The 12,562-nt window shown below is 44.9% G+C and overlaps 3 protein-coding genes and 1 long non-coding RNA gene across 5 annotated transcripts; 2 read left to right on the forward strand and 2 right to left on the reverse strand.

Moving 5' to 3' along the window:
• Positions 1–95: 95 nt before the first annotated feature.
• On the reverse strand, positions 96–3,384 carry AIF (Apoptosis inducing factor). Of its 2 annotated transcripts, none has more exons than XM_015180573.2 (7): positions 3,013–3,384; positions 2,701–2,939; positions 2,249–2,614; positions 2,064–2,178; positions 1,741–1,990; positions 868–1,682; positions 96–794 (listed from the first exon to the last, which is right to left on the reverse strand). In XM_015180573.2, the coding sequence occupies exons 1-7, from the start codon at positions 3,128–3,130 to the stop codon at positions 370–372; spliced, it is 2,328 nt and encodes a 775-aa protein (XP_015036059.2). In that variant the 5' UTR covers positions 3,131–3,384; the 3' UTR covers positions 96–369. The 2 variants fall into 2 exon arrangements, with proteins under 2 accessions (XP_015036059.2, XP_001356644.4); XM_001356608.4 differs by having other exon boundaries at positions 2,902–2,939; positions 3,013–3,383.
• A 1,195-nt stretch (positions 3,385–4,579) lies between these two features.
• On the reverse strand, positions 4,580–8,493 carry Tbcd (tubulin folding cofactor D). The gene is made up of 5 exons (XM_001356609.4): positions 7,513–8,493; positions 6,314–7,456; positions 5,837–6,259; positions 5,310–5,776; positions 4,580–5,243 (listed from the first exon to the last, which is right to left on the reverse strand). Exons 1-5 carry the CDS (start codon positions 8,456–8,458, stop codon positions 4,638–4,640), a joined length of 3,585 nt encoding a protein of 1,194 aa, XP_001356645.3. The 5' UTR covers positions 8,459–8,493; the 3' UTR covers positions 4,580–4,637.
• Positions 8,494–8,812: 319 nt separating this feature from the next.
• Positions 8,813–10,304, forward strand: LOC4816777 (uncharacterized). The gene is made up of 2 exons (XM_001356610.4): positions 8,813–9,038; positions 9,104–10,304. The coding sequence occupies exons 1-2, from the start codon at positions 8,900–8,902 to the stop codon at positions 10,012–10,014; spliced, it is 1,050 nt and encodes a 349-aa protein (XP_001356646.1). The 5' UTR covers positions 8,813–8,899; the 3' UTR covers positions 10,015–10,304.
• A 929-nt stretch (positions 10,305–11,233) lies between these two features.
• Positions 11,234–12,292, forward strand: LOC117183957 (uncharacterized). Its single transcript, XR_004469101.1, has 2 exons — positions 11,234–12,062; positions 12,137–12,292. It is a non-coding gene; the product is annotated as an uncharacterized lncRNA (long non-coding RNA).
• The last annotated feature ends 270 nt before the right edge of the window (positions 12,293–12,562 follow it).

Here is a 12,562-nt window from a genome sequence, read left to right on the forward strand (position 1 = left end):
GCAGACCCCTAATAAGCAGATGGCCCCGCGGATTTAGGTACGAGTCCTCTCTCCAGCTGCCAGTATTACGAACAGGTATATATAACATTTTAAAGGATAATTTATTATGGAAAACACACACAAAAGTTCAACACATGTCCTCGTCACATCACTTACATATACGTTCGTAAGATATCTATCTATATGGTCATCATCTATGTGCATATACGTTATTCGACGAGTGATTGACTAAAGCGGGATTCCAAAAAAAAACGAAAAATTGGAGCTAAAATTTCTGTTCGATGGCGGAAATCGCATATATACATATTTGGTTTTTGTTGTTGTTAGGGGGGGTGGTGGTGGTGGTGGTAATGGGAGGAAGATCCACTACTAAGAGTGGATTTCAAACAACTTGGCGACCTCATTGAGGTCATCGTACTTCTTATTTTGATTAATTATCGTCCTAGCTAAGCCTACGCGGCTAAAGAGGTTCCACATGAGAACGCCAACAATCTTTTCATTCTTTAAATAGAAGATCACACCCCGGCCGTAGTCCGGCTGCTCACCATGGGCATCATCATCCCAGGTGACCACATCTGAATTTGATTTTTCATCAACTATAATCGTATGCTTGCTGCCATCGTCCTCCTCTCGATTTACGGTCAAGTTGTCTGTGCTCGATCGTGCGTCGGTTGCTGAGGGCAGGGCAAAGATGCCCACGGTGGGAAGAGAAGAGTCAGCCAAGCCAATGCCCTCGTAGCCAATTTCAGGACCCAAATCAGACCAGAACATGCTCTGATGCACATAGGGTTTCTCTGTGGATAGAAATGCACAAGAATTTTAATGAAACAGTGTTTTCTCAAAAATATTGAGAGCGTAGACACTTACTTGCTCCTGTCATATTCTCTCCTGCCAATTTGCCAGAGACCACCGAATGATCATGATGTTCAACTCGTCGCCGGCCCAACAAAGGATCATAAAAGCAAGAAGCATCGCCAGCCACATACAGATTCCGGCGTGCCTCCAGTTCTGCATTGACCACAAAACCGCCCAGGGTGCGATCCACCTCCAGTTTGCTGGGCGACGCTAGATTTGTGTTGGGCGAACAGCCCACACATACCACCACAATATCGGATAGCAGTGTCATGCCATTGTTCAGTTCCAATTTGAGTGACTCCTCGTCTCTGGTGGCCGACTTGATGCTGGCATTCGGGATGACGCACACACCCTGATTCTTCATCTTCGCCATGGTCCAGCGACTCAGATAGTTGGGGAGGACCTTGGACATGTTGCCGCTCTCCTGGAAGACCTGATAGATCTTGCCACCGTCATTCTCCTTCGAGTAGTGGGCCAGAGAGCAGGCCAGCTCGCTGCCAATGAATCCATTTCCCACAATCGTAATCGAACGCTTCTCGGCGGCATAGCGTCGCAGGCGATCAAAGTCATCGGGTGTGCGATACACCATCACCTTCTCGCGCACGCTGGGCGCTGCGTCCCGGAACATGGGCAGATTTTTGGGGGCACAGCCCGTAGCAATGAGGCACTCATCGTAAGTGATCTTATAGCCGTCGTTCAATGTCACAGTGTGATTCTGGGCATCCACCTTCTGCACTGAGAATCCTTGTGCGACGGCTATACCACCATTTACACTCTCCTCAAGCTTTTCGGGATCCACAAAAAACTCATCCGGTTCAAAGAACAAGCTGCAGAGAGAAACAAGAGCTTAGAGTCTGAAGAGAAGATAAGTACTCTGTAACTGACCTTCTTTCGGAGCCAGCCCATTGTTTAAAGCGGTAATCCTTGATGGTTTTTTCGTTGGTATTGGGCGTATACCACAGTTCCTTGGATAGGGGTGGACGCATATAGGGCTTGTGGTATTCATTACTAACAATCAGGACCTTGGCCTTGGCATCGTTCGACTTGATGGAACGGAAGGCAGAGAAGGCGGCTGTGCCACCGCCAATGATCAAATAAGGCACATGTTTGGGTAGCTTCTCAGAGCTGTCGGGACCTGTATCCAAAGTATAATTTCGATTTTCGATGAGCTCATCCCTTAAATAAAGAAGAGTGGTTTCCATTCTCACTTGTTACAAGTCCTGATACTCCGCGTTTAGCGTCTGCCGAATTATTGTCACCGTCACTCCCACCGCCGGCTCCTTTGTTATCGTCGTTTTTTGTACTCGCCAGAAACCAGGCAATCTTTAACATTGAAGAGTAACAACCAATATATTGATATTTTTGATTAGTCCTTGATAGGATTAAGACTTACCAGTCCACCAGCCACCATTGCGGCCAAGGCACCCAATAGGCATTTTAATTTCAGAGATTGGTTTGGGTCTCCACTATCCTTACCGTTGCAGCCATCACCACCGTCTGGAGCTGCTGATCCACTCGGCGGACATTGTTTCGGATCGTTTTTTAAACGCATTCGCTTAAACTGCTCACAAGGATCCTCGGGTGGCTGCTTACCGGGCTCTTTGGTCATCAGCCGACAAGGATCCTTGCTCATGTGTTTATCCATGTCCGATTGTTTTTGCCAATCCAATAGTGTCCCAGCAGTGCTGGTGTCATATTTTACTGACTTGAAGAATACCTGCTTGGCCGTGGGCATGTACTTGCTGCTGTTCGCAGGGGCCTGGAATGGGGAGGAAACGAGGTTTTAAATAAGTTTCTCGGTATTGAGTGGATTGGTGAACGATTGATGAAGTGTGGCAGCGGTACCCCTGGGAACTTATGATCAGCCGCCTGGCTATAATCTTGATATTTGGCTTGAAATTGACGCGGAGGCGGTGGTTTTGGACGATCTATAACATCGGTATCGTATTCCACCTCCTCCTCCATGTCTGTTCGGACACAAACTTTTTGATTCGGATTTTTCTGAGCATGAGCTTTAGTGCGTGCGTCAAGCGAGCGCTTTTTTACCATTTCATATAATTTTCCATGACATGACCGTTGCAGATCTGCGAACGAGGAGGAAGATATGATAAAAACATGAAGAATCATTCGACAAGGCACATAACCTCACACACTCACCAAATACCGGCGCGGCATGTTGGGATGATGGCTGCACTATGGTTCTCTTTCTGGCCAGTATATGGGCACGCCGGATCGCGCTGTACATCACCGATGGGGCCGTCCATAGACTCATCATTGATATTATTGAGAAGGGCACAGATTTAACAAAATAGAAACAGGCCCACAGATTTCACACTAAGATTTAAATTGTGTAACTGTGTGTGATACTAACAATCTGTAGTAACAGAAATACAAAATAATTCTATGTCCCTGTGAAATCAGCGGTGCTTTTATTGATATTTGTTTCAAATGTATTTACTATGTTTGCTATGTTTTATTATTATTATTATTTATTGCGTTTTTTAGTCAAACATGTCTACGGTCTGACCCTCAGAAATATACCGAAATATACTGTCACATTTTAATATACCGTAAATATACTGACGAATTCAAATTCCATTATACATATTCCTCGTTTTCGATATTCCGTCGAATATTATCTTTCTTATATCTCAGCCCTGCCCACATAATTTGATCCAATTAATGAACCAATTTTCTCGTATGATGAAAAACGAAATAGGCCCCCTCATTTAAATAGTTAACTACTTGAGGTAAACGGCGGAAAATATTAACGATTGTAAATTCTTCTTGTACATGACATCTTTCATCTGAACTTAATAAAAAAACACGATATCTTTCACATGAATTGCGCTGCAATCAATTTTCATTATTTTCGGTGGAATATTAAAATACCCCCTTGGTCTGCAAGGGGTTAATCGTTCACTGTCAAGGATTGGAAACCATACCCTCCGATTTTGATATGTCGTCGAACATTACTAGCTAGATAAAACTCTCAGCCATGCCCACATAATTTTATCCAAATAATGAACCTATTTTCTACTTGACTGATTTATTTTAAATACTTGGTTGTAGCGAAAATGGTTTACAAAAAAAAAAAGAAAGAGGATAGTCCTTCCTATTATTTAAACAAAAAAGTTCAGCAAAAAACCAGTCGCAATGTTGTCAATGTTGCTGGTGTATGGCCATTTGTATACCATATTCCGTTAATTTTATTTAAAGGTACTGTTTTGCAAACTTTTTTAAACGTAATTAATAAATACATTTTCTCAAATAGATATGTCTTAGACGTATTCATGGATTTGATTCCTGTATATCTTGATCCCGATATCAATTCTTGGAAATAAGGACAAAGAGTACGCACTGGGAGAATTCGTTCAATGGTCCGCCACACTACATACTCGCTTAAATATATTACGAAAAAATTCAGTGTCGAAGACGAACATAAATATTGAAAAGCCGTTATATTTACTGAAATATGAAAAAATTACGCTACAGCTATATTGACAACAATCTGATAACACTGTAAAACAAGGTGCTTTACACAGATCTAGATACTTACTAGCAGGACTTCCCCGCGGCTTACGCTGTTTCTGAAATATGCCCATATTTATGGCCATAGTTGTTCCTCAAATCAAGGGGAAACCTCCTGAGGCTTAGCTATAAGTATTACAATTTTGAAATAATTTGCTACTGCGTTTCTTTTTTCTGTTGGATCCAAAATGTATATTAGTAAAAGTATTTAATACACAAGGATAATAAATATGTTAAACATTTGTCGAAATTCATTTATCTGCTGCTTCTGAGGCGGCAGCTACAGCTGCTGCTGCACCACTAACTGGTGGCTTGATGCCCATCAAATGGCATAGCTGATTCCGCAACGGACGCGCCTCCACCAGGGGCATAGTCCAGTCTGTCTCCGAGAGGATTGTCAGGATTTCATCCATATTATCCTCGGGTATATCGGTAACATCGCCATGCAGGGCCAATGCTTCGTAGAGCTTGGTGGCGGCAGTTTTGCGGACATGGACATGCTGCAGGCCCAAGAATACTGACAGTTTGGAGAGCACACGCTTGCTGAGGCGCGGCACTTGGATGAGCTGGCAAAAGGCACCTATGCTGCTGGCTGTCTTGTACAACTTCTTGTAGCCCTTGACCTCCAGATTGAGCAGGCGATAGATGTCCTCGACAAAGGAATTCGATTCGTCATGCAGGACCATGTCAGTGGTGCCGGAACCAATCAGTATGTCCAGGAAACTCAACATTGGATAGGTCACGCGCTCGTTCAAGAGATTCTCCTGGAAGATCTCCACAATCTCCTTGCACAGACGCGGCACCATCGTGGGATTGGAACGTAAAAATTGGAATAAAGCCGTCGAAGCATATTTGATCTGCACCCAAAAGAAAGAGAGCAATCAATATGAATTCTTCTGGGACCAGTTAGTGATCGGACTCACCAGAGATTCAGTCAGCTGCCCAATGCTGGCGGTTAGACCCAACAGGACACGCTTGGAGTAATCCGGCAGGCCCAACAGCTGGCAGAACAAGGGGAATGTATGATCGGCAAAGAGCCAGAGAACAGAATTCACATCCGTGGGGAATATCTCAATGAGTTTCGCATGCTCTCGTATATGGGGGATGCGTGGCTCAGCATGGATTAGCTGGCAACAGAGACGTCCGGCCAGGCCACGCGTACGATCGATTTTCTCCACCGCCTGCTGCATGAAGCCCACGACAATCTCATGGACATGCGTGGCCGTTAGCATAGCCGGTGGACACTGGGTTACTATCTGGTAGAGCGATGACATAGATGCCTCACGCACCCAGGCTCCAATATCGCCACGATTGTCCAGGGTATATTCATCCAGGGCTCGCAGCAGGCAAGCGATTACTTTGTTGAAATTTCCATGCTCTGAAAAGGTATCTAAAGGGAGGGAAGGGGGGATTATAATCTGCAGAATATAAGGGCGGCATACCGACAGACCAATAGTTCCTTCGTAGCCCACAGTTTTGACCACCTTTGTTAAGGCTTTAATGCTTTCCATGCGCGCCTCGCTCCACCGGTAGGTCTGGATATGCTCCTCCTGCTGCCCCACATCCCCGGCCAGGACGGCCTGCAGCGGTGTCAGCGAGTGCTTTACTAAACTCTCCAGCACAGGGGACAGATGAGGGCTCAGCATAAACGAGGGCAGTACCCCCAAAGCTGCTATATAGCCCATGCGTATGTGCTCGTCCAGATCGTTTTCGGCGCCCTTAAGATACGACCTGATGATGGCCTCGTTCTGGTCGCTGCGACTATCCACACAGTAGTAGGAACGACACAGCTCGGCAAAGGCCTCCACACCAGAGGCTCGTATGACAGGGTTTTTGGTCACCAAACAGAAGTCAATGACCGTTTGCCAGGAGACTGAAAGGATGCCATTTTAGATAGATAGGGATTTAAATATTATAATGGACTTACGCAGACAATCAGGCGTCACCTGCAGCTTGGCCAGACTGCAGTTGCGTATAAAATCGGCTGTGCTGGATTTCAGCAGCTCCCCGCTCATACCGCGGTAATAGTTCTTCATGAGGAAATTCTTTAGCAGCTCGTTCAGCTCCACAATCCGTTGATTGGAGATGTACACAATGGCTGGATCACTGGCCATTTCCAGCTTGCGGACGGCCAGGGTGATTTCACCCATGGCCAGGACACAACCATGCCGACTGTTGATGTCGATGGTGTCCGTTTTGGCCAGGAGTTGAGGCAGCACAACGGCCGCCATATACTCTGGCTCCCAAAGCGTTAGTTTGTGCAGCGCCTTGGCTGTTAGTTCGCGTATGGCCGGATCCCAGTGGCCCACTTTGTGCTGCACCAGATGAGTGATTAGTGGCTCGCGATATACCTCGTATTGTGCTATGAAATCGCTGATATTCAGATAGGAATTCTGGCGTATGCCCACAGAGAAAAAGTCCGTGGTTACCGAGATCTCGATGCCAAAGGGAAAGTTGCCCAAACGGCCAACGCTTTCTTGGAAAGCGGCTGAAGCAGCTCTGCGGCAGTTTACTTCGCGATCAAACACCGCCACCGTGAGCAGGCCTGAGGAGATCTTCTGGACAAACGGCTTGACATCATCGGGATTGTAGGCACGAGCAAAGGCCCAGCACATATAGCAGGCGGCATCGCGTATATGCTGACCCACGGACATGTAGCCCTTCATTTCGTCATAGAACAAGGCCTGCATGAGCAGCGGCACCAGCTCCTCGAGACGATGGGGCAGCAGCAGACCACGTTTGGCTAGCTCGGCCAAAGCCAAACAGCCGCCATGCCAAGCCTCGTGCGGCTCCAGGGGGTTTAGTATATCAATCACAGAGCCAATCACCTCGTCGGCCAGCTCTTTGGGCAGACGATTGGTCACCCGGCCCAAGCCCTTGGCGGCACTCCATCGAATGTCGTTGCCGCCACTGCGCAGGCCCTGGAGCAGCTCCTCAATCACTTCCTCAATGGCATCGGGAACAACAATTTCCTCTCCAGCATCTCCATCGGCGCCATCGAGAGCAGCAGTCGACTGAGCGCCAGCCGAACCCGGATGCTGATTGAGATTTGTGGCCAACGAACGTGTGCCTGAAAAAAATATGTTTTTGGGATACGAATCTTTACTGTCGGACTGCTCCACTCACCTCTTTTGTAGCGCCAGCTGGCAATGCGTGGCTTTAAGTGCACCAGGCCCAATCTCTGGACAATTTTCACATAGAACTTGTACTTGAGAAAATCATTGCCCTCCTTGTACTGGCAGGATGTTATCCAGCGCAGGAGCTTCTCCGCATAGGGCAGCAAATCCTCACGCTTGCCATGCTTCAGAATGGCCGCAACGGCGGCCAGTTGGCCAAATTTAACATTCATTGTGTCCGCCTGATGCTGGCCAATGATCCAGTCGAGAAAACGCTCCAAATACAGATCCTTGATGTCGATGCGTACGAAAAACTTGGCGGCCAGATAGGCGGCCATGCTGCTGCACGTGTCGTTGGTGGAGACATAAAGCTTGCATAGCTCAAAGATGCGCTCCATTTTGGTGGATTTGTGGGACTCAACATTGTTGGCCAGCACGCAGTTGACGGCGACACTGGGCGACGTTTCATATGCATCCAGTCGTGACATATGAAAGGGATTCAGGACCACAATGGACATCCAGAGTAGGAGTATGTATCGGGTCTCCCATTTCTCAAATTCAGTTGGATCCTGTTGGCCCAACAGATCCAGCACAAACTCCAGATCGCTCAGCTCGTGGGGCATAAACTTGACCAGAACTTTATATGTGCGTACTTTGCAAATTATGTACAGATACTTGAAGGCTGCATCACGTTCACCCGGCGGCGCCTGCTGCAGCCGAATCTTGTCCAGCAAGCGACCCAGCAGCAGCTCTAGATGGGGATCTAGCAAATGCGGTTGCTCTTGGTAGCGGGACAGCACTTGGGCGTAGTTTTCAAATTCCCTTTCAAAAGAGCCGTCATCGATTGATTTGATATTTTCGATCATTTGCAGCACCTGGTCCAGCTCTGTGAATAGTTCCAGGGTATTTGCCGGCAGGTCATCATTCTTAGACTCCCCCCCTGGGTTGGACATCATTATTAAATTGAATATGAATGATTAATCAAACAGCCGGCTGTGCACAATTGTTTTTCGCTTTGTTGCAGTGTTTCGTTTGGTTTCCACTGTTCCGTACCGCACACACATTCATCTGATTCACGCTGTTCCAGCTGTTGACATCAGAGTTGCCAGCTGTTGGACAGAAAAAGAGAAGCGCGATGTGGGCAGAAAAATGCAGAATCTCTTGCTAAATTCCAATCGAAATTTCGATTTTAACAAGAAAATCGTTCGTCTAAATTAATCTGAGTGTTGGCACAAAGTGCTGTACATACGTGCGCTGCCGCATTTGCTGTTGTTGTTGCTGTGCTGTTGGTTTATTGCAAGTCGTCGCTGGGCTTGGCAACGCATTTGTTTACACGCCACGAACTTTTTTTCGTTCCGCGAGAGGTGTTTTTTAGCAAAGCCAAGCTGTATATTCCAATGAAGAAGGACGTACTTCGCCTCATTGCGGAGGTACGGCCGCGGCGTGCACTGTGGGATACAAACATCGCCCTTGCCAGCCGCAAGGACGAATGGACCTCGCAGTGGCTGGATGTATCTGAAACTTTGCAGCTGGACGGTAAGTGGTGGTGCTCGTCACATTTTATATTAGTACCCATGCCTTGCATTATTGTCTTCCTGCAGTTACGGCATGCAAGAAGCGCTTCAAAGGACTGAGGGACAGCTACCGATCCGAGATCCGAAAGATACAGCAGGGTCGCATCCAAATGTCCAACTGGACATACTTTCGCCCCTTGGAGTTCCTGCGCTGCATATTCGATCCCACCGGCCTCGTGGGATTCGCTCCAGAGCATTTCGAGTTCGATTTTGAGTCGGCAGAGAGCTCCAACGACTATGATCAGACGCATCTGGATGACTTTATCATCGATCTGGACAATGATGATTCAGTGGACTTTGAGATAATGGGCGACATATTCAAGCGTGACTCGCCCGAGCAGCAGGACTCGAGCTCCGATATGTCGCTGATGAAGCGGACGGACTTTGAGTCCGGTGCGTCGTTTATGAGGTGCCTGGACATGGAACTGTACAAGCCGCCGCCAACGAAGCGCTGTTGTCAGCGAAAGAGTTCGCCTTCCTATGAAGACCCCATAACGAATGGGGGCCATTTCCACAACAACAACAACAACACAAAGAATAGTCAAATGAAAAAAACAAATGTTGTGGACACAACGCCAGCGGCCAGCAAGGAACTTGTCCAAGCCAAGGACGATGCTGACTATAATTTTCTGCTTAGCCTTATGCCGCACATGAAGTCCCTCTCGGACATGGGCAATCTCAAATTTCGCATGGAAGTCAGCCGCATTCTGGTGGAACTAAAAAAGGAAGAGACTACGCCTGTACGCCCCGATCCGCCCCCCAGGCCGCAATACTCGCCTGCAGCCATGCCAAAGCTAACGCCAGCTCCAGTCACGCAGCGATCATCCCAACACCAGCTGCAGTCGGCTCCAGAAAAATTTCTAAGCTACCTGAACGGCTATGTAGACAGTTCGATGGTCGAGTGCGATGTTAAGATAGAAAACGAACCTTTGCTTTAAGGTATATAGACGTGTAATTTTAGTCTTTATTACACTCATGCGTTTCTCATGAGGAGAAACTATAGTCGGTGAGCTGAAAAGAAAATATAACTTTATATAGAGCATAGACAAAATGCGCTTGATTGAAATTTAATTTACTATTTTTACATTCATTGTATACATAAGACTCGAGTGAACATTTCTACATCGATTCATACTATAGAACTTTGCTACACACACATTCTTGTAATTATTATGCCCCTATTTTTCACAAAATATAATGGTTGCAGATAGATAATGCCCCAACAAAATCGTGTTTTTCGATATGGGATCCTACTACCATCTATCACATCTAGCACAATGGGTGTACTTAATTCTGATAAATTCTATGTAAAAAGTTAAGTAATAAAATCATTTGAGAATTTTTAGTTATATCTAACATGCACTGCATATCAATATTCATATGGGGTAATAATAAATGTGAAATAATAAATATGCGGAACGTTTTTGTCGAGGCACATGGGTCTCGACATTAAGATGCTCCTCGGTAATTAAGTTATATATGTATATGGACAAGTATCTTTATGAAAAAAGTGAAACACGCTAAACAAAGGCGTGTGGACAGGACAGGTAGGGGGTGGTGCTGCGCTCTCTTTGAGTGCATGAAAAGCCACCCTCTATTGCATAACATGGAAAAAATTCGGCAAAAAATGAAAAGCTAGCCAAATCGTATTATTTATTAGGCTATCTTTATTATTTTTTTATTTAGTGTAGTGGAATATGATCATAGACAAAAAATTGACAATATCGATTAAAAAGTTCCATCAACAAAAAGGAAAAAAAACAGCGTGGCGAAAAAATAAGAGTTTAAATCGTGCTGCAGGGTCACACTGGAAGAGAAAGAGAGTGATAGAGTAGGCTCTCTTCAAGTGCACGCAACGCCACACTGGAAAGGAGGGAGTCATTCACGTGTAAAAACAGCTGTGATGAGCCACGCGATAAAAAAGTAAACTGCAGGGACAGAAGTTTGATCATTTTTAAAAACACCTAAAGCAGCACATCTTTATATAAGCCAGCAATGGGTTAACACGCTGTTCTGAAATGCCGCTTACAAAAACTGCAAAATTTGCAAATTTTGTGTGCCTATGACTCAAAGAGTGTAGGGGTATATTAGATTTATATAAATTTATACATTTACGTTACATTTACACGTACGAAGTGCTTCCGCCGATCGCAGCGATACTTTCTCATGTTTGTAGTGCGTTTGTTAGCGCAATAGGCAGAATTAAACATTCAGGCAGGCTCCTGGTTTCAGTTTGGCAAAAATGTTCGTATTTACTTTTGAAAACGAAAAAAATTGGTGCTCCCGTTTTTATAAAACGAAAGATTCTTTCGCTTTCAAAAAGAAAATTAAAAGTCAACGGAAAAAAAACTTTACGTTTTCGTGCTAACTGCTGGGGCAGCTCGATTCGGTTACGTGGCTAAGAATAAATTTTTGCGCATAACAGTGGAAGCGCTCAGATTTTACATATAACGTTCCATTACCAATTTAATTTTCCAAATATTGCTGTTACTGTTAGGAAGTCTTGATCTTCCTTAATAGCGCGTTTTCTGCCGTCGCTTTCAAGCAATTGAAAAAACAAAAGACCTTTTTGGCATGCTGTATTTTTAGGAAACAACCAGGTCTACTGTTTGAGAAAATCAAAAATATCCATGAAAATAATGTGGGAAATCGGGAGCACCTGAAAACGAAAACGGAACGTTTTGTCTGAAAACGCAAATCCTGCCCGATTATCTACCAGGTTGCAACATTTGGCTCAGATCGCATCAAGAATAGTCAGAATGAAACGATTCCACGTGGCTGGTGTCGATATGTTTCACTTTCGCATCGATTCTGACACACAAAACCAGCTGACCTGGTTGCTTGCTAAATAAACAGCATCATAAAAATGCGTTTACTTTTTTTCAATCGCTTGTTTTGTAGCAAAACGACTTTAGAAAGTGTGTGAATTAAGAAGACCAAGACATATTCGATACGACACTTCTGTATTTAACATGTCTGACAAGCTGTGAGTAAGAGCATGTTACAGAAAATTAAATTACTAATGGTCAAACAATTTATTGGTTGCATAATTGGCTGCAGATGCGAGACGAGAACAGTCTGTGCTGTTATGTGCAAAAATGTATTTCTTGCCAACGTTCCGGTAATCAAATCGGACTGGATCAGCTATTTTTACCAAAACGAAAATGCCCTCACCAATTATTTTAGGACCAAATTTGAGGTTGTGTTGAGAAAAAATTATAAACAGAAGGAATAAGCTAAATTTCCTGGTAATGGTGTCAAATTTATGTTAGTGCAATTAAGATTCGTTTTGTTGTATGAAAAGCCGTTTACTGTTTATTTCGTTTTGAAAACGAAGAAATCTTGCGGAATGTGAAAACGGGAGCACCAATTTATGTATGGTAATTCAAAAGTAAATCGAAACACTTTTTTGAAAGTGAAAACCGGAGCCTGGCTGTATAACATATTCAGCGGTTTTCCCATCTGTCATGACAAATTAGAACAAAG

The sequence above is a fragment of the Drosophila pseudoobscura genome, chromosome 4 (assembly GCF_009870125.1).
Source record: "Drosophila pseudoobscura strain MV-25-SWS-2005 chromosome 4, UCI_Dpse_MV25, whole genome shotgun sequence".
Classification (NCBI taxonomy): Eukaryota; Metazoa; Arthropoda; class Insecta; order Diptera; family Drosophilidae; genus Drosophila; species Drosophila pseudoobscura.